We start from the raw sequence: 25079 nt of genomic DNA, 5'->3' as shown, positions 1-25079 counted from the left end.
AATCTTTTAAAAATGTCAAACCACATTTCAATAAGTATCAACTTCGTATTTTTTACGGGTTCTGAGATCCCAATGGCCATCCCCGAATTTAAGACACTCTATACATGTGTATAATACTTGATAATATCCTAAAAAAATAACACATAATAATAATATATAATGAAATAGTATATAATAGTATCTAAATGTATCCAAATGTAAATACCAGTAAAAACAGTTGTAAATATATATTTAAATAGTTATCGTGTCGTTAAGTTTTTTTATCACCCCTATCAAAAACTTAACATTTGAACACTATTATCATCTAACTTAACTACAATCATTTTCTTGATTATGAAGATTAAAACCCCAAAACTACTGTACTATAGGCAGTTTTTTTTTCACCGAGATTATAAATAGCTTAAAAACCCATTTAAATTTATTAGTCAGTCTGCGATTTCATACGTTTAATCATGTCCTCCGTCGAGTTAAGTGCCAGTCAAAAAAAACTTATTAAAAACGCAGTGGAGAAAAATGGAATTTCCAATGCTACCATTACCGCGGACGTTGGATCAATCAAAGGTGATAATTATTTGGGAATCATACATACGGTGATTGCAAGAGCAGATAAAGGTGATGAAGGTTTACATTTTATTCTTAAAAGTGCCCCTAGTAATGAACATTTCAGAAAACGGGCTAAAATTAACAAACTATTCAAGCATGAAGCTTATTTATACGAAACAGCCATTGGTAGTATACAAGAATTCCAACAAAAATTTAATTTAAAACAACCTTTTACTGGGGCTGCTAAATATTATGGATGCATCCTAGAAGATGGTAATGAATCAATACTTATGGAAAACCTTAAAGAGTACGGCTACAACTTATGGGAAAGAACAAAACCAATGGATGATGCCCATATTACTGCGGTGTTTACTGAATATGCCAGATTTCATGCAGCCTCAATGGCATTTAGGCATAAGGAACCAGAAAAATTTAATAACATTACAAAAGAAATAGATACAATACCAGCTCAAGCAAAGGAATATGAGAATACTACCCAATTTCTTAAAGAATTTATAGGTGCCTGTTTTACTGCTGGATCTGGAGCAGTTGCAGGTAATGAAAAAGCAACAAAAGCATTGGAAAGATTGAAAGAAATTATTATAGATGTTTTTGAAGCTTGCCAAAAAGTAAAGCAGGAAACTGTTGTGATATTACATGGAGATTGTTGGTGTAATAATATATTATTTAAATATAAGGTAAGTTTAGACAAATATATATATTTTTCCAAATTTTAATAATTTCCTAGAGCTTTTCTAACTTCTATGATTTTCCATAAGATATCATACTCAATAGATCATTTTTCCTCTATACATCATGTTGTCATGAACTTTACTATTGCTTATGTCTCGCTGAGAGCAACGGACAATCATAGAAAAATAGAATGGAATCTCCAATTACTCCTTCAGCTGTCTCACCAAACAAGGATTCAATCAGTAACTATAATGATCTTAACTGATTGGATAGAAATCAGATACGACTATTTTGATTTTTTGGCAGAGATAGAAAATATCTTCCAGATACTGAAACAAATTTGAAAATTGATCAAAGAAAACTCAAATTGCTTGGAATTTGCAAGATCTACTTCTACCAACTGAAATAAATGAATTTCGGTGATAAAAGCTATGTATTTATTTTCAGTAAATGAATGTTTTTTGGGATTGTTATTTTTAAAAGGCATTACCGATCTATAATCCCTTCTATACGTGAGTTGTTCATAAATTCTGTTGCTGTCTTAGGTCCCTTTTGTCGATAATTCAAGACAAAATTCTTGATCTGATATCACTTTTCGTTATAGTTCAGATCAAGAATATTGTTGAAGAACTTGAAACAAGGTAAACTGGTACTTTTTGTGCCTCATTGTATCACCTTGTAGGTTTTTGGCCACCATGTATTCTATTTCATAGATCTTTATCCCCGAAAATCTATAAAAGTTACTGTAGAAGTATTAAAGCACAAAACTCCTCTATACAAAAATCAACTGAAAGTGATGTTTTAGATACAGAAATTTCTTGACAATCATAGTGTTTGATGGCAGCAGCTAAATGCAAAGGATAGTCATAGAAAAAGTTACTTTAAATGGCTGAAAAAAAATGAGAAACTACTTGGATTCTCTGTTAAATAGAATTAACCGGAGAAATAAAAATGTGTGCTAGTGATAAAAGCCACAAATGCTTTCATTTCAAAAGCTATGCTATCTGACGACAAGTGAAATGAAATCCAATACAGGAACTTGTCTTCATACTGAGGTTTCCTAACATCCAGAGCTATCACGTATCCAGTGCAAACTATATAAGACAACTGAACGTTAGAGAAATGAGCACAGAAAACTAGATAACAAGCAAGACAAGTCGAAGCTAGTCTGGTTGCCACCAGAGCAAAAAAAAACAAAAAACAAATTTATGATTTTAACCTTTTCTAAACTTGAAACTTTAGAAATTTGGCATTACCAATAAAAGACTTAAGTGCATTTAACATATTTTTTGTGTATCATTCTATTATTGTTTTTCTAGAACATAAACCCAAATCAATGCAAGTCATGCACAATCATTAAATTAATGCAAAACATGACTATGTTAGCACACTCATCCTACAACATTTTCACAGTATTTAACAAATATTTAAATATAATCAATGATTTTGTTTAACGTACCGATACTTACATATTATATTTCTCTATCCTTAGGATGAAACTAAGACTAAACCCTCCAAGGTCTGCTTCATTGACTGGCAACTATCGAGGCTCGGATCCCCAATTATAGATCTCGCATACTTTTTCTTCTGTGCAACTTCCAAAGAAACCCTCCCAAACCTGAACCAGTATCTAAAAACATACCATGACACCTTATCGGAATACCTACGGGACTGCGATTGTGATCCAGAAGAAATCTACAGTTTTAACAGCTTTATGAAGGACTGGAAGAAGCTTTGCATGCGTGGGATATGTGTGTCTTTAATCATGATCAAAGTAATGCTGTCCGATTCTGAGGAGGCTCCGGATTTGACTAAGGAAAATGGTGGAAGCTTTCTGCAAGCCTTGACTAATTTTGATACGGCCAAGGAACCTGCATATAAAAAGCGTGTTTGTGATATACTTGAGTTTATGACTGACAATGGATACTTCTAAAAGAATTATTTTGTTCATAGTAGATTTATTTATTTATTGTATAGTTAGTCAAAGTTTTTTAATGAGCCACTGGAGTACAGATCCTACTTCATTAGGATTCTATTTTCTTCTTGGATGATCCAGGTTTAAAGATTGTTTAATATGTGTATATATTTTAGTATGTGATAAGTCTTGTGACTGTCTCTTATCAGTAATCACATCCAGCCAAAGGAAAAAAAGACGTAGAAGAAAACACATTAAATTATGATTGGGTTGGGTTTGGTTGCATTCAGACCATGATCCTAATATTGTTTTTAATTTTTTGTTTTCAAAGACCATTGCTTAGGAAGTTAATGAAACACTGGTGAAGGTTATTTGATTCAAAACAATTTTTCGAAAAGAAATGTGATTCCAAGCAGATGTTAAACCCAGCATTTAAAACTGAACTAAGCTCATATTTAGATACGTGTAAAAAAATAAATCTTGACCAATGGGAAGCCAGTATTGTGATTTTTTAAAATTTTTAGTTACTTATATTGAATTTTAGATTTAAAATTGTATATAATATGTCGATATTTCCAAACAAAAAAACTGTTGTAAAAATTGGCATAAGTTTTTTATTTCGATATTTCCATCTATTATCTGGAAATATCCACTTCATCTTATTTTTAGGTCATATCTGAAAGGTTTGCTTATTATTCACATATCTCTCTTAATATAGAGAGATTCTAGAAAAAAATAAAATTCCAGATAGTAAGTAATTGGAAATTTCGAGATAGTAAGTGGGTGTTTCCCAATAAAAAACAAAAACCTGTACTTACTACCCACGCATTTTCATTTAGCTGCAAATTGTGAGTTAATATAATAAAATGTTCACCTATTATCTGAAATTGTCTACTTGTTACTTCTAAATATTCTAGTTAACTCTACTCTACTTCATTTATAATATTGCCAGTGTCCAGAAACTAAGACTTATTACCTGAAATTTTTAATTTTTACTGGAAATCTTCGCGCAGTAGCAATTTTTAATTTTGGCAACAGTTAATGGAAATATCCACATAATATCCAGAAGTAGACCTTAGAGGATTCAGTCTTGGTTTCATCCTTAGGATAGAGAAATATAATATGTAAATATCAGTACATTAAAGAAAATTCTATATTATTTAAGTATTTGTAAAATATAATGATTACTTTAAAAACGGTATAAGATGAGTGTGCTCATATCGTAATTTTTTGCATTAATTTAATAATTTTGCATAACTTGCAAGGATTTGGGATTTTATTCTAGAAAAACAACGATGAAATTATACGCAGAAAATATATAAAATGCGCTCATTTCAAAAGTCTTATGTCAGAGAGTTAAACTTTTAAAATTTCTAGGAGTTCTTAAGTTTAGATCTTAAGTTTATATTGATAAGTTAAGACTGAAATATAATGATATGTAAAATCAGATTAAAAATTTTGTCTTGATTTATCAATAAAACAATGGTAGAATTTATGAACAACTAGCATATAAAAGGGAAATATATTTTAGATTGATGAAGGAATAAGAAATGATCCTTTTGAAAATTATAAGCCCAGAAATCTTTCATTTACTGAGAGTAAGTTTAAAGCTTTTTCCACCGCAATTCGTTTATTCCAGTTGTCAGAACTGTATTTTTGCTTATTCCAAGGAATTTGAGTTTTTCTTGAGTTATTTTTAAATTCTTTTAAGAAATTTTAAGATATTTTCTACCTCTACTTGAACTTGACTTTTATTTCTATCCAGTATCTTGTTGTAATTTTTTATTTCCCTCAATTATTGTAGAACCATTGGTTACTGATGCCTTGTTTGGTGAGGATGAGACTGATTCCTTGTTTGGTGAACAATCGAAGATACTTCCATTCCATTTTCCTATGATTCTATGAGTCCTTTGCTCTTAGTTGATTTAACCACAAAAAATAATAAATAGCTTCAGATCAAGAGTTTTCTCTACAACGAATATTAATGTTAATAACCTCCTCAGACCCCAGGTATCAAATATGATACCTGAGGATTTAATTTTTTTTTCGACGCGCTGAAGCAATTAGCCGCCAGTTCCCGATGGTATCATAAATGATACATAGCCAAATATGCGCACACATTTTTATTTCGCCGACGCACGCTGTAGTGGTGAGGAGAGGTTAGGTTAGTGTATTGTTTACATTTGCAAGTGCACGTTGCATCATTATGCCTTTTGAAATTACCTTACTCTGACGAAAAGAAAATGGCATTTAATTACATCACCAAACAACAACTGAAAAAATTGACTTACACGGAACTCATATTAACGAGATCATGCAAGAACATGTAGACAAAGCCGCGACAAACTATTGCCTCGTCAATGTTTCCTGAAACAGAGAGTCTACTATTACTTATACAAGACCAAGTAATATTTACTCGTACTAATTTAAAATTTATATCAAAAGATGTAATCAAACTCTGAAACCATCTTCTTTTAGGAAAGGATAACTACAAACTCTACTGGGATCACACCATATTGACCGATCAAAAACTGTTTGATGCCTGAATGACTAATAGACCAGACATAATTTTAGTGGATATAAAGTATAAGAAATCTACGTTGATGGAGGTAGCTATCCCAAATACAAACAACTTGCTTTAAAAACATGCAGAGAAAATTTATAAATATCGCGACGTATTAACTGAGTATTATTACGTTTAGCTAAAGGAGAACGAAAAGAAAAATTAATCAACTAATGTAATGTAGTGCTTCACGTAAAACTCTTACTTCGAGAAATATTTACAGAACAAACCATTAAACGGATTTTTAGTTATTATTTGTACATACATTAAGAAATATATTTTCCTAATTGCTTGAATTTATTGTGCAAAATTTGTCAATTAATTGTTCCAAAAAAAGAGATACCCACACGGGTTCATAGGTTAATAGCTTAACCATTAACATATTCAAGCAAAAAGAAAAAAACAAGCACGTTTTCACCTAAATAAACCCACAATAGTCAGTGTTATTCAGCAGAGAAATTTGCCAATCATTGTGCTAAAACGAGAATGAGAAACTGGGGTATCCCCCCATCCAATTACATGAGACAACAAAAATTGCAAACAATATCTTTCACCGACCATACAATTTCCGTCAACTTACCATCAAGGTAATCTTACTTGATAATGGCATAGTTTAAGAAAATTAGCAACCACATACCATAATTACTCGAAATTATAATTTGTATTCAGTCACGGAAAGTTGTGCGCGGTATATTATAAAAGTACCATCACTTAGATAATATTTCCGGTAATTTTTCTGTGTAAACATGTGCGAACCAACATCCGATTTAAACCTTTGGATCGAGGATTTTTTGAGGAAACGACGATTTTCCAAATATGAGCTGGAACTAATCGGCAACACCACCAAGGGAGATGGATATTTGGGAGAAGTGGCTTTCGTAAAAGTCCTTACGGGCATCGGGAGACAAGAGGAAAAAACATACAACTTGGTAATAAAATCTGCTAAAAAAAGTGATGAACTACGAAAGAAAACCCCAATTAAAGAAGTTTTTGAGCGCGAAATGTTTATGTACAACAGTGTTTTTCCTGCATTTCTATCGCTGCAAAAAGAGAACGCCGTGGAGGATTTATTCATGAAGTTCGCCAAATGTTACAGTGTATACAAGGAACCGCAACGGGAAGCTATTCTTTTACAAAATCTTAAGCACTTAGGGTACGAGATCCATGATAGAACAAAACCTCAAAATTTGGATCATGCCCTCTGTGTGTTTACCAACTATGGAAAATTTCATGCTCTGTCTTTAGCGATGAAAAAGCAACATCCAGAGCTATACAGTAAATTAACCAAAGACATGTCAGACTTGCTATTGAACTTCATTATTCAAGCTAATATGCTTGATAATATGACAGATACATATAAAGCTGCTTTAGAGAAACTAAAAAAAGACGATGAGAAAGCTTATAAAAAGCTTGCAAATGTGGATCAAGATATGATTAAGATGAATTTAACCAAAATCCGTGATCCAAAAGATGGCTTGTCAGTGATTTTGCATGGAGATTGTTGGAATAATAATATGATGTTTAAATATCAGGTAAGATGAAATAGTGTATTTAACATTAAAAAGTAGAAATACATTTAAATAAATAAAAAAAACTAAAAATTAAATATCCATTAGCTCTTAGATTTGTCAAGGTTGTCATAATATATAAATTGACTGGACATGTTATTTTAATTCGTTTTATCTCAAAGTTCTTAGTGTTTCCAAATCGGTTCTGGACATTATTCTTTTTGTTGTTAATGTTTTAGCTCTGGTTTCTGTGGAGTATGTTAAAATCGGTTTTACGTATATTTTGTAAATCCTCAACTTGCTTTTTGTACTCTACTCATTTTATTTCGCCATATGATGATCTCTCAGGTTTCTTTTGCCTGATACCTCCACTCATTAAATTTGTGTGCTGTTGCTTTCGTCTTATATAACAGGCATTGTGGGTCATCATCATTCTTTGCTACGAGGATTTCATTGTTAGCGTTACATAATTCTTGGGTAATGCTAATTGATGTTCTGGTCCAAAATCTTGATCACGTCATCTAGTCGGACCCTGTCAGATACCTTGGTTAAATCCACAAAACAGAGCTTGTTAGGTTAATCTATTGGACATAAAGTCTTGCTGTTTTTGGGTATGGCTACCTTTTCCATGAGCCTATTATCAATGGTTTAAGTAAAGAGTCTGAGACACGATGCTAGTAGCGTAACATTTCTAAAGTTATTACGGTTACTTTTCTCTCCTGTTGTATTTATAGATACAGATATTGTAGCGTTTTTCCCGTTGGTAAGGTGTCAATTAAGACAATTAAAAATAGTTAACTCATTTATTTATACACTTCCCTACAAAAATAGAATCATTCACGTCTACTAGACACGGGTAATAGAGATTTTTATTTTTACTGTATTTATTTAAATCTTGTGCCAATATTTCGTACCTTACTTCACTGAACTGAAAACTGACTAATATCGGCGATGCGTCTCCTTATATACTCGGCAAAACGTTGTGCCGGAAGGTTCCCGCTTAAGCTTCGAGTTGTCGTGTCGTGTACCACTTGTGTCATTCCGAAAAGACCAGTCTAGACCGAGAAATCAACTGGTTTCTCGGTGTTTATAATATCATTACAATATGCTTACTCTCCATTCATCTGGTATGGTTCCGGATCTAAAACAGCTTGGTGAATTCTTTTTATAGTTCCATTCCCCGTATTTGATGAGTTCATTATTGATGTTAATGATGTCAGGAGTTTTCCAGTTTTTCAAGTTCTGTATTATTGCTTGAACTTCCTCTATTGTTATTTCATTTTCACTGTTATCGTCATTCGGGAGAATCTGTATTCTTGATGTGTTTGCATCAGAGGTATATGTTTTCGAAATGTTACATCGTTATCGAAATTACAGCCTAGTCAAAATAAATTTTAGGTTTGCAATAATTCAGGGAAAGCTAAAAATTTACATAGATGTTAAAAATAGTATTACAAATAAAATGTCAAAAATCCTTATCAATCCTCCTTGTGCTAAAAATTTTATTCAAGGTCAAACGTCAAAAATATTGGTTTTTCGCGTTTATCTCGTAAACGGTAAATTTTATCATAAAAATAGGTTAGATAAAAATTGTAGATCAGAAAATTACCTACACAAAATGTTTCTACATTTTTTTTCGTGCGAGTCACGATTCTTGAAATATTACGGTTCTAAAAGTTGAAAAAATCGTATTACACATAATATTATGCACACATTTCCGCACCACCTGTACTATACGAGGTAGTGTGGTCGGCGCGTTTTTTTTATTTATTTACTTAAATTCATCAAAAACGACGTCAGCAGATAAAGATGTTTTTGTAGTTCGACGAAGTTGCTCTGCAGCTTTAATATTTTTTTATGATCATTGTATCAATTGAATATAACGATCACATTATTATCAAAATGTCTATGTACATATTGAACGTACTTTTCAAAAAGAACATTAAATGTTTCTTCTCGATCCCACACAACACGATGTAACAGATATCCTCCGTCTATGATATAGGTACCGTTTGTTTTATCAATTTTATCAAATCATAAATTGCTGACTTCTGTGTTTTACGCATTCCAGCATCATCGAAAAGAGATAACGGGTAAGGGGATAATTCGTATTCAAAGAATTTTTCAAGTTCATCCTGAAATGCCTTGGTAACACTCATGGGTTGAAATAACAACACAGGATCTACAGGTACCTTTTCGTCATGTATTTTTATCGTACTACTCATAGTTTAAAAAGGAAGTACTTTGTCACTGCGTTTAAATTTAATATTATTAAATGTTTGACCAGTCATTTTAGTTATAGAAGCAACTCCAACTTCATAAGCATTATGGCAATTTATTCTATCATCGCCGACGACTTCAGTTGCAATGGACGTGATTTTGTCAACCTTAGGAAAAGGGTCATGTAATAGTAATCAGTCAACAAGTTTTTTAACGTCTTCAATATCCTTTTCACTCGCGAATCACTTGCGTCAACATGCTGATCTGTTGTATCCATTCTGACATTAGCGAGATTTTTCAATCCTTTATATACAGCCTTTAGTGCATGCATATTCAATACAAATTTACTCATGGCACTATCTTGAGTGTTCCTTCCTCGAGAAAGACCTCCATCTGTCTTCATGCATCTCATCATTGATTGTTCAATCACCATATCTGTCGAAGTTCCACAATTAAATTTTTCAGAACGTCGAACAGTAAAAAATCCTTCTGTAAATCTCCTGTAAATACTAGGATAAATAGAATCCTTTAATTGTGTCATATCCTGTAGGTACAGGTGTGCAGATTTAACATAAGGAAGGTGACTTGATGCATGAAAAAGACAGTTACTTATTGTATTGAATGTTTCATAAGATACACTGTGGAGTAAGAACGTATGTCAGTATTTTTGAAGAAAGAGCGTATATCAGTATATATATCTCAAGAATGGTGACTCGCACGAAAAAAAGTGTAGTAAAATTTTTTGTAGATAATTTTATGGTCTACAATTTTTGTCTGATCTATTTTTATGATAAAACTTACCGTTTACGAGATAAATGCGAAAAACCAATATTTTTGACGTTTGACCTTGAATAAAATTTTTAGCATAATGAGGATCGATGGGGATTTTTGCCATTTTATTTGCAATACTATTTTTAACATCTATGTAAATTCTCAGCTTTCCCTGATTTATTGTAAACTTTCATTTTGTTTTCTACTTATTTTGACTGGACTATTATACCAATTTATTCACTTTCATCTCTTCAGTAATTTGTTTTCCAATTTCGTGGTATGTTCCACACCTTTTTTTGACTGCCGCATAGATGTCTCTCCATTTATTTTTATTTCTTTTTTTTTAGTTATCTTATATCGTTGTTTGTTCGATTTCTAGTTATTTTGTATGTCTCATACTCATTCCGTCTTCACGAATTCACAATTCACATGCACAAGTTCTTTTATGTCGTTGGTGAACCACAGTTCTCTATTATCATTGTTGTTAAATGTTGCAGTCATATAAATAATAAATATATAATTAATTTTGATTTCTTTAATATTTCAAAAGCAATAAATTTCCTTATATTTGCTAATTTAAATGCTATCTTAAGAGATATCCAAATCGACCTCCAGGTACTTTTGGTTTCTTATTTCTTATACTATTACGGCTAGGATATAAAAAAGACTATGCTTTCTTCACATATTTTCTTTTTTCTGTGCTTAGACTTTTAAAGGAACTCATTCTCTTCCATCCAGCTTGTTAAAAACGACTGAAAAGAGTTTTCGAGGGTCTATGACACAGTTAATCATGATATAGTTGTTGAAAAAGAAGGCATTTCATTATAGAAGCGCTTTGTAAAGATAGATTTAAGGTTTACTGAATATAGTGAGTTTTGAAAGCTTCTGGAATTATTTTTGACGTATTTTTTTAATGTATTCCAGGCCGTAGGAACAATTTTCTGCGTTTTTTAGGCAATTGAAGAACAGATTTAGTTTTATTGTCATAAAGTCATGATTTTCTTCCTTTTTGACTAGGCGACTCTCTACTATTCATGTATCTTCATTAAAGAATCAACATCTCCAAATTTAACACTGCTTTAAGAGGAATAGGATATGACATATTTTCACTTGACACATGTTCTTTTCTAGATGTTTATATTTTAAGCTCTTAACTAATAAAGATTGGTTTAGTATTCACCTACAGCCATTACCGATAACGTCAGTATGAAGCTTTATGACTATCTTGATTTGGTTTATTTAGACTTTTCGAGAACCTTTGACAAAGTAAACTATATTTTCTTATAAAACTGAGGTACTTCATGCCGATGGTTTCACAGTTTCAAATAGATTTCAATATTTCTACTCCAATCGAGGTGGTATTCAGATTCCTTCATTAAGATTCTGTTAAGGACCAATTCTGCTTAATATATTTTTACTTGCTCTTTAACAATTCAGGGTTTTAATGAACGTTCTTATTTTGTTCAGTTGCATCATATAAGAGTTTTATTGTTTTACGAGGGAGCTGGGAAACCTATCAGTATTGTGTATTTTAATTGAACTTTGAATATCCAAGTCCATCTCTATTTTCTTTATAATAAATATTTGTTACTTTTACTCGGATCTATAGTCAAAGGTCTTTACAACATATATTTAGAGCACGATTCTTGATTTGTGACTGTTGTAGATACAGATCTTGATATTCATTGCTCAAATTTTTCACTTATCAAAATTCAATTTATTTAACTGGTGCCGTATCAAAGAAAAAAAAATTAATGGAACTAAAACTGGCGCTACTTCATGATAGCGAATCGGTTAATTTTTTAGCGTGCAATAACAAAATAGAACAAAAATCAACCGTAGTGAATAGGCAATACTTTTTTTTTCGTAATCAGTTTTCTTCGAACATATTTTTATCCTAATCTTACCAAATTCTTGCATTGATGATCCAGTCAAAATCCAAATTCAGAACCAAATAAATTGTGATCTTAAAGTTAATCATAAATCATACTACTTTTAGGACACCACAACTTACGCAACTATTACTATTCAGATTTTTAATAATGCATTCAATATTGAACTGTTAACTACAAGGGTTTTAATTCAGTTTTGCGAAAGATTCCATCGCTGTAGCCGCTCTAAGTTAGTTCTAGACTCAAAGTTCTATTGCAATGTCGATTATGCTCAAATGCTCTGATTTTAAAGAAAATAGAACACATTTATTGTAGTAGCAAGTTTATATGCGATTCTAATAAATACTTTAGAAATTCGTTTAATTTTAACTGCTAGACCATTAATTTAATGGAATCAATCAAAGCAGATGTTTTATCAACTGCTCTAGTCTGATGGCAGTACGACTAAAGCTTAATTAGACTTTATTCGGTTTCAGGTTATCAAGACGATCTTTTCATTTATTACTATAAATCTTATTAGTTTTCTCTTAATAAAAGAAACAAATTCAGCAATCAAAATATTTATCAAAAGTATTTTTTTTAGGATGCCTCCAAGAAAAAACCAACCGATATGGTATTTCTCGACTTCCAACTTTCCACCGTGGGATCTCCAATCTACGATCTTTCTTACTACCTTTACTCCATAGCAGACGAAAATCTTCTCAAATACCATGACTTACTCCTGCAGACTTACCATCGATCATTAGTGAGTTTTCTAAGAGAACTTAAAGAAGAATCTATAAATATTTCCCTAGAAGATATTAAAAGACATTGGATCGAATATGGTAAATTTGGTTTGACTATGGCAGCCCTCATAGTAAAGGTGGAACTGTCTGAAGTTGACGAAGTTGTGGATATTGCTGAAGTTGCTGAAGCTGGTGATTTAAATGATACATTTAATGTAGAAATTAAAAATATGGATGATTATGACAGTAGAATGAAAGCTGGTTTTAGGCATTATGCGTCTTTAGTGTAAAATCTTAACAGTAGGTTATTGATTTAAGTTACGAAGTTATAAATTGTACCTAAGTAGTAAGGCCGAATTATTAACAGTTCTTATAAATAAAAATATTATTTAACATTTATTATAAACATTATTCATTTATTATATTCATACAAAATATTTTTTATTATTTGACTTATTTTAAATACAAAGAGTTAATAAGTCTCCTAGCACAAGAACATTGAAAACTGTAAGAAAATACATTAACAAAAATGTACAACAAAATTATCTATTCACAAAATTTTAACAATTAAGTACAAACATGTTAATTAATAGATTAAAAGATAAATTAAGCATAGGGATTTGGATCCTGAATATTTCTATAAACCGTGTTGTCAATATGGACCCGGCTTTTAAACCTTTCAGGCAGCTCATTCCAGATTTCTTCACGAAGATTATCTTAAATAAAAACCTCATTAGTATTTGCTCACGTTTGTACTCATTTACTCTTACCATTACACCTATAAGCCAAATCAGACCAAATAATTTGCTCCTGTGAAAAGCACAACACTCCCAACTGGCCACCCTTCAAAGTACTATCAAAGATATTTCCAGAATCAACCAGCATTCTTTCACCTTCAAAGATCTTAAGCCTGATAAGTCCGATCTTTGGTCTGTGAATTAGGAACCAACGGTACGGAGTCCTCTCTTTCCATCCCTGATTTCTTGGATCAATCCAGAGTAATCTTACTTGATTCTTAGTGTCTCCAGAATGCCACAGGGAGTTTCTCAGGTATGTTCCAGGTCCAGTTTCAGAGTCAACCAACTTAATTTGAATGCCCGGTTCTGCGACTGCTCTAAATGGTGTTGGTTGCCAGTAGCCTTGTCCGTTCTTTTTCCACATAACTGTATAGAAACGACGATTGTTTTGATAACTGCAAAAATAATTATAAAATTTTTAATTAGAACTTATAAATCAGCAAGTAGTTAGTAATGGTTAAAATTTGAAATCTTTACTATGGTTGAGTTTAGAGTTAAAAGAGAAGTAATTTGAAAGACTCTTTTTTATTTGGTGTATATTTTCATTGATATAACATGAAAAAAAGCATCTGCATCAGACATTAACTATCGCTTTTCTTTAGACTCTTAATTTACTTATTGATACATACCTGAAAATAAATCCAACATAATCATCATCAATATCAGTATCAACAAAGAAGGTGCCTTCAAAATCAACGCCATCCAATTTATCATGACCAACAGCTAATCCCGGATCACTATTCATAGTTTGAACAATTTCGGCACCATGATTATAAATTTCCCAATGTGGATCGATTTGCGACTCACCTTCCGGATCTAACACTACTGTTTGGAATTTACTGAAATCAGTTCTGTAGATGAGGGAGTTATTCGGGCAATTATCGAATATATTATTTTTTGGGTCATTGTCATAGTTGTCTTGGCAAACATCTCCATAACCATCACCTAAATTATATTTATCCTTACAAATGGAATAATATGTCATTTTATCCATGAGCTTACCATCACTATCTGCTTGATCTGGATTATAGACATAACGACAATTGTCTACATTATTAAAAACTCCATCCTCATCGATATCGTTATCACATTCGTCACCTTTGCCGTCTCTGTCGGTATCCCTTTGATCTGGATTTGGTTTATGTTTGCAATTATCTCTATCATCACCAACACCATCACTAAAATATATATACAAATTAGTTTGTAATTTAACTTTAATAGAGACTTAATTTACTGATCAATATCGTCAGGGCTATCGCATACATCTCCCACTAAATTATCATTAGTATCTTCTTGTCCAGGATTGTATATTTTTGGGCAGTTATCACAAACATCACCAATTCCATCACCGTCAGCATCATATTGATCTCTATTAGCTTTTTTCGGGCAGTTGTCACGGTCATTTGGAATACCTAGGAGTTGAGTCTAAAGTGAAATAAATTCAATAATGATCTAAATATTATTACCATCATCATCAATATCAGGATCACAGGCATCTCCTTGGCCATCATGGTCAATATCAGACTGATCTCGATTTGGTACATAGGGGCAGTTATCACAAGCATCTCCAACTCTGTCAGGATTCTGTTCAGAGTCTCCTTGATCAGGGTTTTTGTGATAGGGGCAATTATCCTAATTATGTAAATTGTTATAGTAGCCTAGTTTTTATTAATGTCAAACTTACCCCATGGATGATTCCATCACCATCTGGATCTGGATCACATACATCACCAATTCCATCACCATCAGCATCTTCTTGTCCAGAGTTTGGTGTTTCAACACAGTTATCCTGAAACATTATGTATTATATGAGCTTTCTCTTGTATCTCAAATTAATACTTACTTGTTTACAACGGCTTTCTCGGCATGGCAGTTGGTTATCTGGCCAGTTATCCAAATCTCTATCAGGGCCGCAAAATTCTCCATTACCAGCATAACCAGTAACACATTGACAAGCATACTTATGCCAACCTAAGTCAACACATCGGGCATTTCTATCACATCGAACTCCGTTAGGACAAAATCCTTCGCCCTGATGGCAACCGACGCTTTGATTGCCAATGAATCCGTATTCACATGGGCCGCACTGATAGCTACCCTAAATTAAAAATATTTGTGAAATGCCTTTATTAGGAAGAGATATAAACTTACCATAGTGTTTATGCATCTTGAGTGTTCTACACAAATCCTACTATCAGCGCATTCATCTATATCAGAACAAACTTGACGATTTCTTCTAGCGTCTTCTAGACCTATGCCTTGGCTTCCATAACTTCCTGTGAAACCAGGAGGACATGCACCACATCTGTATCCGGGCGATAAGTTAATACACTCTACGTTTGGATCACATGGATGAATTAGGTCACACTAAAAAGACTTTATTGAATTTTTGCTTCCTAAGCTAATGCTGTGTACCTCATCAATATCTCGACAGTCTTCTCCATTTCCAGTCATTCCTTCTGGGCATCCCGAACATTGATAATAGGGATCTTCGCTGAGTGGAGTGCATATTGTTCCTATATTAAATCTTAGCTTAAGAGATCTTTTGTGTCATGTAACACACAAGTTTGTATTAAGTCACAATTGTTGCTATAGGAAACTGTTGAATTTTGCACATGAGACACGCTTAGGTTATAAATATAGACAACAATTATATTATTTTAATTGAAAACATCGAAAAATTTATTGATAAAAAATAGTCTAAAACTTGCGACTATTGAGGCTTTAGGTAAAATGCTTCTAGATATCATCTATGTTGGCTTATTATTAAAGATCACAGGGTATTTGAAATATTAGTATTCAGTTTAGGACAAATCATTGTAGAAGGTACAGACTCAAAGGACTAGAGGGTAAAGACTTAAAGACTAGAGGGTAAGCATCTGAAGGAAGATTAGTAAAAATCCAGCATTGATTTACTTTCTTCCTAAAGGATAAAGTCGTTTCCAATATCTGCTCATTAGACTTTTCACCTCTTCTAATTATTTTCTTTACCTTTAATGTGTTATTTATCCCTTTCATGTTCTTCAATCTATGACTAAAAAATTTGCTCTTTTCTCTTTTTTTATCTTTTTGTGAACAAAGTAGAAAAGCCAAATGATTAATAGATGATTCCTATCCAGATCATAGAAGCTGACTGACTTTTTTTGATAATTTGTCTGTTTTAACATCATCAGCTCTACCGTCTATGGTACCTTAAGGAAACTTCCTTAAAATCCACAATTAACTTTGTTTCAAAGTGTGATTTCATGATATTCATTCCTTCATTTAAGTGCATCAATTAGATTCTTTTAAAATCTTCCTAATTATTACTTAAAGTTATCATTATCACCTCCTATCTATAACTAATTATTATTTACTCTGTTACCATGTTCGCATTACTTATGTATTATTTGGAATATAGATCTTGTAATAATTATTCAGTACATTCAAATTCTTCTGCTTCATTTCATGTCTTTCACTTATCCAGTTATTAATAATTAACTCCTTAGAAAAGCCAGAATATATTCTGACAAAGAAGCAGATTTTCAATTCATTGTTTTTAATTACTTCTCTAAAATTTAATTGAATTCTTGGTCCTTGCATGGTTCTTTTATTGATTCATCATGGATCACCGTTTTCAGACAGCAAATACAGACCTACATAGATCCTCCTCAAAGGCCAACTGATGCTTTAAAGATGATTTGTCTACTATGACTATTTATTTATTAATTTATCACTTTGAATCATTAGCTTTGAACTGCTCTTCAAAAAGGTAGTCCATTTTTCTCAAAGAGACTTCTTAATAATAAAAAAATTCAAAGATTGGAGGGACACAAAGTTATAGTCTGATACCATTGACTTTGTGTCTCCAATTTCTGAATTTGAACTGCTCTTGCTCTATTATCTCCTAGAACAGACTTCTTTAAATCCAAATTCGATTTTCTATTTCTGTTCTTCTTAGCAATCATGATATAAATTATTATTGTCATGAATCACCATCATTTTCACCTCCTTCTCAATTTCAAATTCATTATCGTTGACTTTCTCTTCCATGATGGTCATAATTCTTATTTTGCTGCGTTCATTTAGATTTTATCTCAGTTCTTTCTTAATGCTGGTGATATGATCCATGGCTTTTATTCTTTAAAGCTTTTAGAATTCTGTGTCACTCTATTGGCAAAAATTTTAACTATTGTGGTATATCTTCGATTTATCTGGTTCTCATCAAAGTGAACCATTCTCTAAGTTTTTCATAAGTTCATCTAACTTATCTTCTAATTCTCATTTTTGCATTATTTGATTGGATTGCATCCACCATTTTCACCTTCTTCTTCAATCACATTGACTTTTTGAGAAGAGATTATCCAACCTAGGCAGATATGATAACTAAATAAGGGTGGTTTCAAGTATTTTTCAGAAACCTGAATTAGTGAACTTCAGTTTCATAAGCTTCGTTCATTTCACAGAGTTATATTTTATTCTAAAAGATATGAAAGGATGAAGAGGAAAATTGTAGCTATCTAATATATCAGATATCCAGAAACATACTAACGGAAAAAAATCTGGAACTTTCGAAGAGTGTATTGAAAATGTAATTGAAAATAGTTAAACAAAGACTAAAATTCTAAAATAAATAGTAATAAAGATTACCTAAAATAAATATATAACATAAAATTTATTAAAATAAAAAAAACAGAATAACATTAATAAATTTTAAATATAGAAAATAATATCTACGTTAACTAGTTAGGTACATATTTATAATACTGAAAACTTAATTAAATACAAGAAAACGGTTTTTTAATGAATTGTAAAATTTCAATTGTCAAAAATTACATTAGGTTTATGGTGCGGGTGTGTACGTACATTTATACAGTAATATAGAGTAAGCAGACCAGTATTGCAAGCGGATCTTCCATTAAAAACTACTGATGAAAAAAAAGGAATATGACTTGAAAAATATTTACCCTAATTTTTTACTTTTTAGGTTTGTTTCCCCATATAAAAAATTATTAAATTTTAAGACTATATAGAAATACAAAAATGTTCCTATTTTTGTTTCTCTACTACTTGTATTATTATGTATTATGTAAATATTAGTAGCTTAAAACAGCATTGTTTAGTGATAGTGTAAGTGTGTGTGGTGCAAAATAACAGAGCAACTAATCAAATTAATTAAACCGTAAATTAGGTGCAATTAAACGAAATCTCAAATCTGCATCCTAGGGTATCCAGTAACTGGATATGTTCTTAAACTTTCGAGCTTTGCTGTCTATTCCGATTAAGCCATGTTCTCCAGACAGGTGCGCAACCTGTTTTAAAAATAAAACAATCCATTTAATTGTAATGCTATATTAAATTACTATTGGTTTTGTTACAGAGTGTACTACAGTGTTCTACTGGATCTACTCACTATTATAGTTAACAAGTCTGAATCTATTAATGCTGTTTTAACAATATCCATAACTAATACCATAGAATACAGTTAGGGTGTTTTTTATGTGCAAAGCCAATGGTTACAGAAAAACTATTCATGCTCAGCCATTTTGAATAATTTATTAGTAGGTATAGTATATGCTAACGATAATTGAGTGAAAGAATTAAAAAAAAATTAATATACACTTATGCACGATATCCCAGGTGTCTGATAAATAATGGTAAAGAATTTAGCAGCAGATTTGTTTTTAAAAAAAATGAGGTTAACTTAAATGTTCCTAGTCCGAGAGTCCAAGACAACCAAGGTAGACGGTGATAAACTTTTTAAAACTTTTGGCCATAAATTTAGCATTTATTCTTCGTTTTGAATAACATTTGGACAATGGGTTTTTGTTATATGGCAAATATTAAAATTAACCTATTCTCAAATTATGTCATAGGACGCCACCAGCAACATTTTGATTTTTTTTAGTTAGTTTTGCTTAAAAAAATATACTTTCAAAATCTCTCAAGATTAAACCTTTTATATATGAAAGCTTTTAATGTAATGTTTAATTTAATTTTTTTCTTTTATATTTTTATTAATAATTTTTATGTTTTTCTTTAAAATAGGATTCGAAATTTTAAAGATTTCATTCGATTCAAATTCAGTATCAATTATACTAATAAAAATTATTGGCAATAAAAAAATCGAATCAAAATCCTATTTTATTTCCAAAAACCAGTTTTAATTATTATACATTTATTTATATCTTATCAATTTTTATTGAACCTAGAGAAATATTTAAATTCTTATATAAATTAAGAGAATATGTTGCAATATTAAAATATGATATAGAATAACTAAATTCTTAAAATTTATTTTTTGATTTAAATATTTTTGAAATTATTTAAAATTTTTATATTTTTTTTTTATATTTGACAAGATTTTTTTGAGGAAAAAGTTCTAAAAATTCATATCTCAAAACTATCAGAACCCTAATAAACATAATCAAATGGTTTGTTAAAAATACCAAAAAGTATATGTATATTAAAAAAGTGCTTAAAATTAAATGTTAAAATTAAATAATTTAATTAATTTTGACTAACTATAATTAAATTCAATAAAATAAAGAAATACTTTAAAATTTTATATTAGCCATATTTTTATTAATATCCAATTAGTATACTAGATTTTGCTTTGTTGGGAAAAAAATTAATTTAAATTGATTTGCATGATTTCTGTTTTAACTAATTATCAATTTATTTAATTTAAGCTTTACAAAAAAAAATATATTTTTATAACATTTCTAAATTTTTTTCACATTTTCTCCATGTAAAATAAAGAATTTTATTTTTAGTTGATAATTATTCAACAAATATTTATATACATCTTCTTTATTCGAAAAAATAAGAAGAGTAACTCTACAAAATTTAAATATTTTTACCAAACATTTGAAATATTTGGGACATTTTTAAATTCAAAAAAAAAGTAGAAATTAAATTTTCGCTAATTTTTTGGAAATTTTAAAATATTTTATTGTAGGTTCTTGTCAAAAAAAAAAAAATTTATGATATTCATGGGATTTCTAGAAATAAAGGGTTTTACCAGTCTATAATCATAGTTTACTATCTTTGTATAACTTAAAAGCTAAAAAAACTTAACATCATGAGATAGGTATGATGGGGTTATCATGAGATAAGCTAAGCCTGTTTTCGCTAAATGCACAGAAATACAATGTTTTTCTTTGGTCAAATTTTCCAGTTGCTTTTGGACCAAAAAAACGCTTATTCGTTTTTTGACAAAATCTCTATAGTTTTCTATTTATTTTTCTAGGTACTTTAACATCATATATTAATTTATATAGTAATTGCCTTATAGCAAATAGAAAAACTGTTGCCAGATCATCAAAAATTTCCAAAAAATTGCCAATAAAAAAAAACTTTTATTTATTATTAACTCGATTATCGTTAGATGCTACTATATTAATAAGAACTCTTAAAAATTATATAAACGCAAGTTAAAATCCATGCTTTAAGCTTAAATATTTATATTTATATTATATTTTAATATTTATTTCCGTCTTAATATATAATTCAAAACACTTTTTTACTATAAATACCAACCCAAGTGCAACTAGTTCGCGTTAATCTAACATAAAACTAAATTAATTCCTCATAAATTGATTTATTGATAATAATACTCTTGCATACCTGGAGCACAAGGATTACGCTCGCAAGGGTTACGCCGGCATTCCCTTCCATTACCCTCAAATCCAGAAGGACACGGGCCGCATTCGTATCCACTTGGTGTATCTCTACAGTTGGCTCCTGGGAAACATGGTCTGTCATTGCAGGTTATTAAGCGGGTGCAAGTGTATCCTAAAAAAAGAGAGACACACGTTAACTTTATTTTCTTAAATTCCTATCAGAAGTATACTGACCATCACCGCGGTATCCAGAAGGACATGGTGCGCATCTAGGTCCCTCTCTGGTATCCATACAATGACTCTCAGGTGCACAACCTGGAGGATTTGTGCTACAAGTTGGGTATACCACAGGCGCTGGTCTATTTCTGCACAGTTCACACTCTTCAATCAGCCGTCGTAAGTTATCAAAGGCCTCTGCTTGCTTTTCACACCTTTGCATTTCCAAGTTAACTACTTTAATCAATTGGTTGAGGGCACTAATCACGCCAACTATAAATAATTAATTTATTTTCTAGAGAAAATTTAAATAACAGGATTGCTCACCATCTTCCATTGTGGTTACAATAGGGATGTCTGCTCTCTCTCCTGTATAACTGTATCCAGAGTCATAAGGTTCCTGAGCCTGGATATTGGGGTCATCCCTAAGGGAGTTACTAAAGAGATCATCACTAAATCCTTGATCTACTATTTTTTCTAAAGGTAAAGGACACTCGTTTCTGCTAAGTACAGCCCGTAAGTCTCTATGACCATCTATGTCCATAGTGTACTTCCTTTCATGAAACTAGATAAAGAAGAAATGTGTATCGATGATCATAACTTCAGATAGCTTACTACTTACAACTTCTAATGTAGGTCTCCTCATACTGGTATACATATCTCTCATAGATTTAGGGGTGGCAACCATTCCATAAGCTATACAGTCTATGTATAAATTGGCATGTGGCGTTGGTTCAGTCTGGTTAACAGCTAAGATTAGGGATTTTATAACAGTGTCATCATGGAGGATATCTACAGTGAAGTTTTGTTCTCTGTATCTACTATCTTCTAATGTTTGGACAATAACTGAAAAGAAAATCTTAATATTAGCATGTTTTTAGATTATATTCAAATGCATCAGTAAGCGAGATGAGATTATCAGAAAAAGTACAAAAATTCTTTCCAATTAGCTATTTTAAATCGTTATAGTTTTGGAGGACCTCAGGTTGGCAAAAACCAGACTGTGTCTCCAAGTATTTCCTCCTTAAATATTTCTATAGTATTCTTCTTTTTCATATTTCATTGTAAAGTCTCATGAATAATGAAGTCTCTCTCTTGTCTCTTCATTATCTGCAGTGCTCTTGTAAGTATTGAAAAGGTCTAAGAGTTGTATATCAAGGCTATGTCAACATTAAAAATGATGATCAGGACAATAGGAATAGGCCAACAAAAACATTGGAGAAGCTTATCAGAGAGCTAGTCTGAGAGATTTGATGACGCTGAGCGAACTGTAAGTGTTACCCAGATATGTCAACCTAGCCAGGGGTAGTTGGGGTTGTGCTATAAAAGTATTTCTTTTCATCGATGAGCGATAGACATTGACTGTTCCTCACAGGGCACCCATATTCTCACTTACGGTTCCTTGTGCGACACCCTGGGCAACTGCTTCGACCTGCAGGCTGAAATAAGTGAGGATAGCCAGATATGGTGAAAATCTGTTGCTGAGCAGTAGCAACAGCAGTACCATGTAGCGATGTCCAAGATGTACCTCACGCACAGGATCACAAGGAATATGGGAGGTGCCACTGTAGTAGCTGCAACCGCTTATATACTACGATGCACAAGGGAAAAGAAAATTCCACTATATTATCATTCTATTAATTCAACATAGCTGAAATAAATATTTTTTCTTTTTTTTATTAGATTTTCCCTGTTTTTTTACTTTAACCTTTAATTTTATTTTAACGATTAATGTTGTCTTATTCAGATTTAGGTAATAACTGAGAAAAATATTTAAAGAGAAACTAATAGTGAAGTAACAAACTTCCTCAAATCAATAATTGAGCAGGTATAAACTTATGTCTCTTTCTAACACTGCTAAATCTGTTGCGCTATTTTACCGTTCTATTACACCGTTCTAAAACAGCTAAACCGATTGTGCCCTTTCGTTTCCATGACCCTTTCTTTACTTCAAATCGTTTATTTATAAGTCTTGCTCAAATTGATGGCCATTATTTCTAATACACGCGTAACATCGCTTTCTTATTTCTCTTGTGGTATACTGTAACGTTAGTTTTCGTCTCATTATTACAAAAGCATTAATTTTGCCTATTGATTGTTCCCTTGTATTTATAGGTTCGAAATACACAAGTTCTTTTGCATGGCCCCAAACATAAAAATCAAGCGGCGTCAAGTCCGGTGATCTTGCAGGCCATGGGATGGGGCCATCTCTGCCAATCCAAGTATTGGGAAATGCATTGTCTAGATGCTCCCGGATCACCAATCTCCAGTGCGCTGGGCACCCATCGTGTTGAAACGTCATTTGTTCTTCACTGAGAAAATTTGGAATCCCGTTCAAGAGTTCGGGCAGATAATTTAATAAAAAATCTAGATAATTATCCTCATTCAAATTATCCGGTAAATAATGTGGACCAATAAGGGTATTACTAATTAGGCCTGCCCAAACGTTTACTGAGAATTTCCTTTGAAAGGACACGACTTTCTTAATTTTTGGGTTTTCTTCTTTTGGGGCCCAATAATGCAAATTATGAAAGTTGGTAATTCCCTCCCTTGAAAACTTGGATTCATCTGTCCACAGTATGTTTTTCAAGAAATCCACGTCCATATGTAGCAGGAGGCGGCAAAACCGAATGCGTCTTTGGTAGTCGTTTTCTTCAAGATCTTGCATAGGAGTGTAATGAAAGGGATGCTTTCCGTTGGCATGAAGAACAGACCAGACCTTTCATAGGTTTAGATTGCCAGCTACAGTCCCGATACTCGTTGTGGGATCTTCGTCAAAAGCTTCCAGAATTCGTTTGTCATCAGCAACACTACGTTATCTGCGAACTCCAGGTTCACGGCGATTTAGAATACCAGTTTCTCTTAAGCGTCTAAAGGTCGTTTCAAAAGTATGACGATTAGGTTGGCGTCTATTGGGAAAACGCTCTTGGTAAATTCTTTTTGCTTCTCGTCCATTTCCATCAGCTCTACCATATGCCATTAGGATATCGGCGTACTCCTGGTTTGTAAAGGCCCCAGTCATAGTAGGCAACAGTAACAATAAGTTAACGAAAATGAACAAAACTTAACGAAAATGAATAACAAAAACAATATGCGTAGAGCGGAGTTAAAAATACGTGAAGTAGCGGAGAAAGACAAGTCTCGAATAAATAATAATCGTATTATGGTTAGTGACAGGTAACAGTTTAAGGTAGCAGGGCACAAAGGGTGTGTCGCCGAATAAGGTTATAGCGTAACAGGTTTAGCTGTGTTAGAAAGAGGCATAAGTTTATACCTGCTCAATTAGGTTGCTTTCAAGAAATTGGTTCACGCGTCCTTGAAGACAAAGTGATTTGTTTTTTCTAAGGTACCTAATTATTTTTGTTACATGTGCAATATCGTTAGAAAGACTATTAACTAGAGAGATTTTTTAACATATCTTAAAACCCCACGACTTTTTTTATTATTATTTTTTCCATTGTAAAGTTGACGTAACCTTTTTTTCTATTGATTTGAGGAAGTTTGTTACTCCACTATTAGTTTCTCTTTAAATATTTTTCTCAGTTATTACCTAAATCTGAATGAGACAACATTAGTCTTTAAAATAAAAATGAATTGTGCGCCATTTTGGCCAAAAATTTTAAAAAAAATGA

At 31.9% G+C, this 25079-nt stretch overlaps 3 protein-coding genes across 3 annotated transcripts in view; 2 read left to right on the top strand and 1 right to left on the bottom strand.

Moving 5' to 3' along the window:
* Positions 1–415: 415 nt before the first annotated feature.
* LOC126735953 (uncharacterized) lies at positions 416–4310 on the top strand. Its single transcript, XM_050440077.1, has 2 exons — positions 416–1241; positions 2729–4310. The coding sequence occupies exons 1-2, from the start codon at positions 453–455 to the stop codon at positions 3167–3169; spliced, it is 1230 nt and encodes a 409-aa protein (XP_050296034.1). The 5' UTR covers positions 416–452; the 3' UTR covers positions 3170–4310.
* A 1753-nt stretch (positions 4311–6063) lies between these two features.
* LOC126735954 (uncharacterized) lies at positions 6064–13569 on the top strand. Its single transcript, XM_050440078.1, has 2 exons — positions 6064–7246; positions 12689–13569. The coding sequence occupies exons 1-2, from the start codon at positions 6461–6463 to the stop codon at positions 13118–13120; spliced, it is 1218 nt and encodes a 405-aa protein (XP_050296035.1). The 5' UTR covers positions 6064–6460; the 3' UTR covers positions 13121–13569.
* The window catches only part of LOC126735952 (cartilage oligomeric matrix protein), a 42594-nt gene continuing 30740 nt past the window's right edge, over positions 13226–25079 (bottom strand). The window contains exons 3-16 of the mRNA XM_050440076.1: positions 22070–22293; positions 21775–22012; positions 21466–21720; positions 21236–21403; positions 16043–16143; positions 15779–15994; positions 15471–15725; positions 15312–15416; positions 15094–15259; positions 14862–15039; positions 14630–14805; positions 14257–14572; positions 13601–14022; positions 13226–13546 (exon numbers count right to left, since the gene is read on the bottom strand). Of these exons, the coding sequence (XP_050296033.1) occupies positions 13437–13546; positions 13601–14022; positions 14257–14572; positions 14630–14805; positions 14862–15039; positions 15094–15259; positions 15312–15416; positions 15471–15725; positions 15779–15994; positions 16043–16143; positions 21236–21403; positions 21466–21720; positions 21775–22012; positions 22070–22293 (2930 nt within the window). The 3' untranslated portion in view covers positions 13226–13436. The remainder of the gene's footprint in view (positions 13547–13600; positions 14023–14256; positions 14573–14629; positions 14806–14861; positions 15040–15093; positions 15260–15311; positions 15417–15470; positions 15726–15778; positions 15995–16042; positions 16144–21235; positions 21404–21465; positions 21721–21774; positions 22013–22069; positions 22294–25079) is intronic.

This window comes from Anthonomus grandis, chromosome 5 (genome assembly GCF_022605725.1).
Source record: "Anthonomus grandis grandis chromosome 5, icAntGran1.3, whole genome shotgun sequence".
In the NCBI taxonomy this organism is placed as follows: Eukaryota; Metazoa; Arthropoda; class Insecta; order Coleoptera; family Curculionidae; genus Anthonomus; species Anthonomus grandis.
The sequence above is the reverse complement of the archived record's forward strand: the minus strand, read 5'-3'. Positions and strand labels throughout refer to the sequence as shown.

What these genes read in the sequence shown, in the direction of transcription:
- LOC126735954 (XM_050440078.1), top strand. Translation starts at nt 6,461, where the DNA reads ATGTGCGAACCAACATCCGATTTAAACCTTTGGATCGAGGATTTTTTG. An exon ending in ATATGATGTTTAAATATCAG is followed by an intron (nt 7,247 to 12,688) that starts GTAAGATGAAAT and finishes TATTTTTTTTAG; the next exon opens with GATGCCTCCAAGAAAAAACC.
- LOC126735953 (XM_050440077.1), top strand. Translation starts at nt 453, where the DNA reads ATGTCCTCCGTCGAGTTAAGTGCCAGTCAAAAAAAACTTATTAAAAAC. An exon ending in ATATATTATTTAAATATAAG is followed by an intron (nt 1,242 to 2,728) that starts GTAAGTTTAGAC and finishes CTCTATCCTTAG; the next exon opens with GATGAAACTAAGACTAAACC.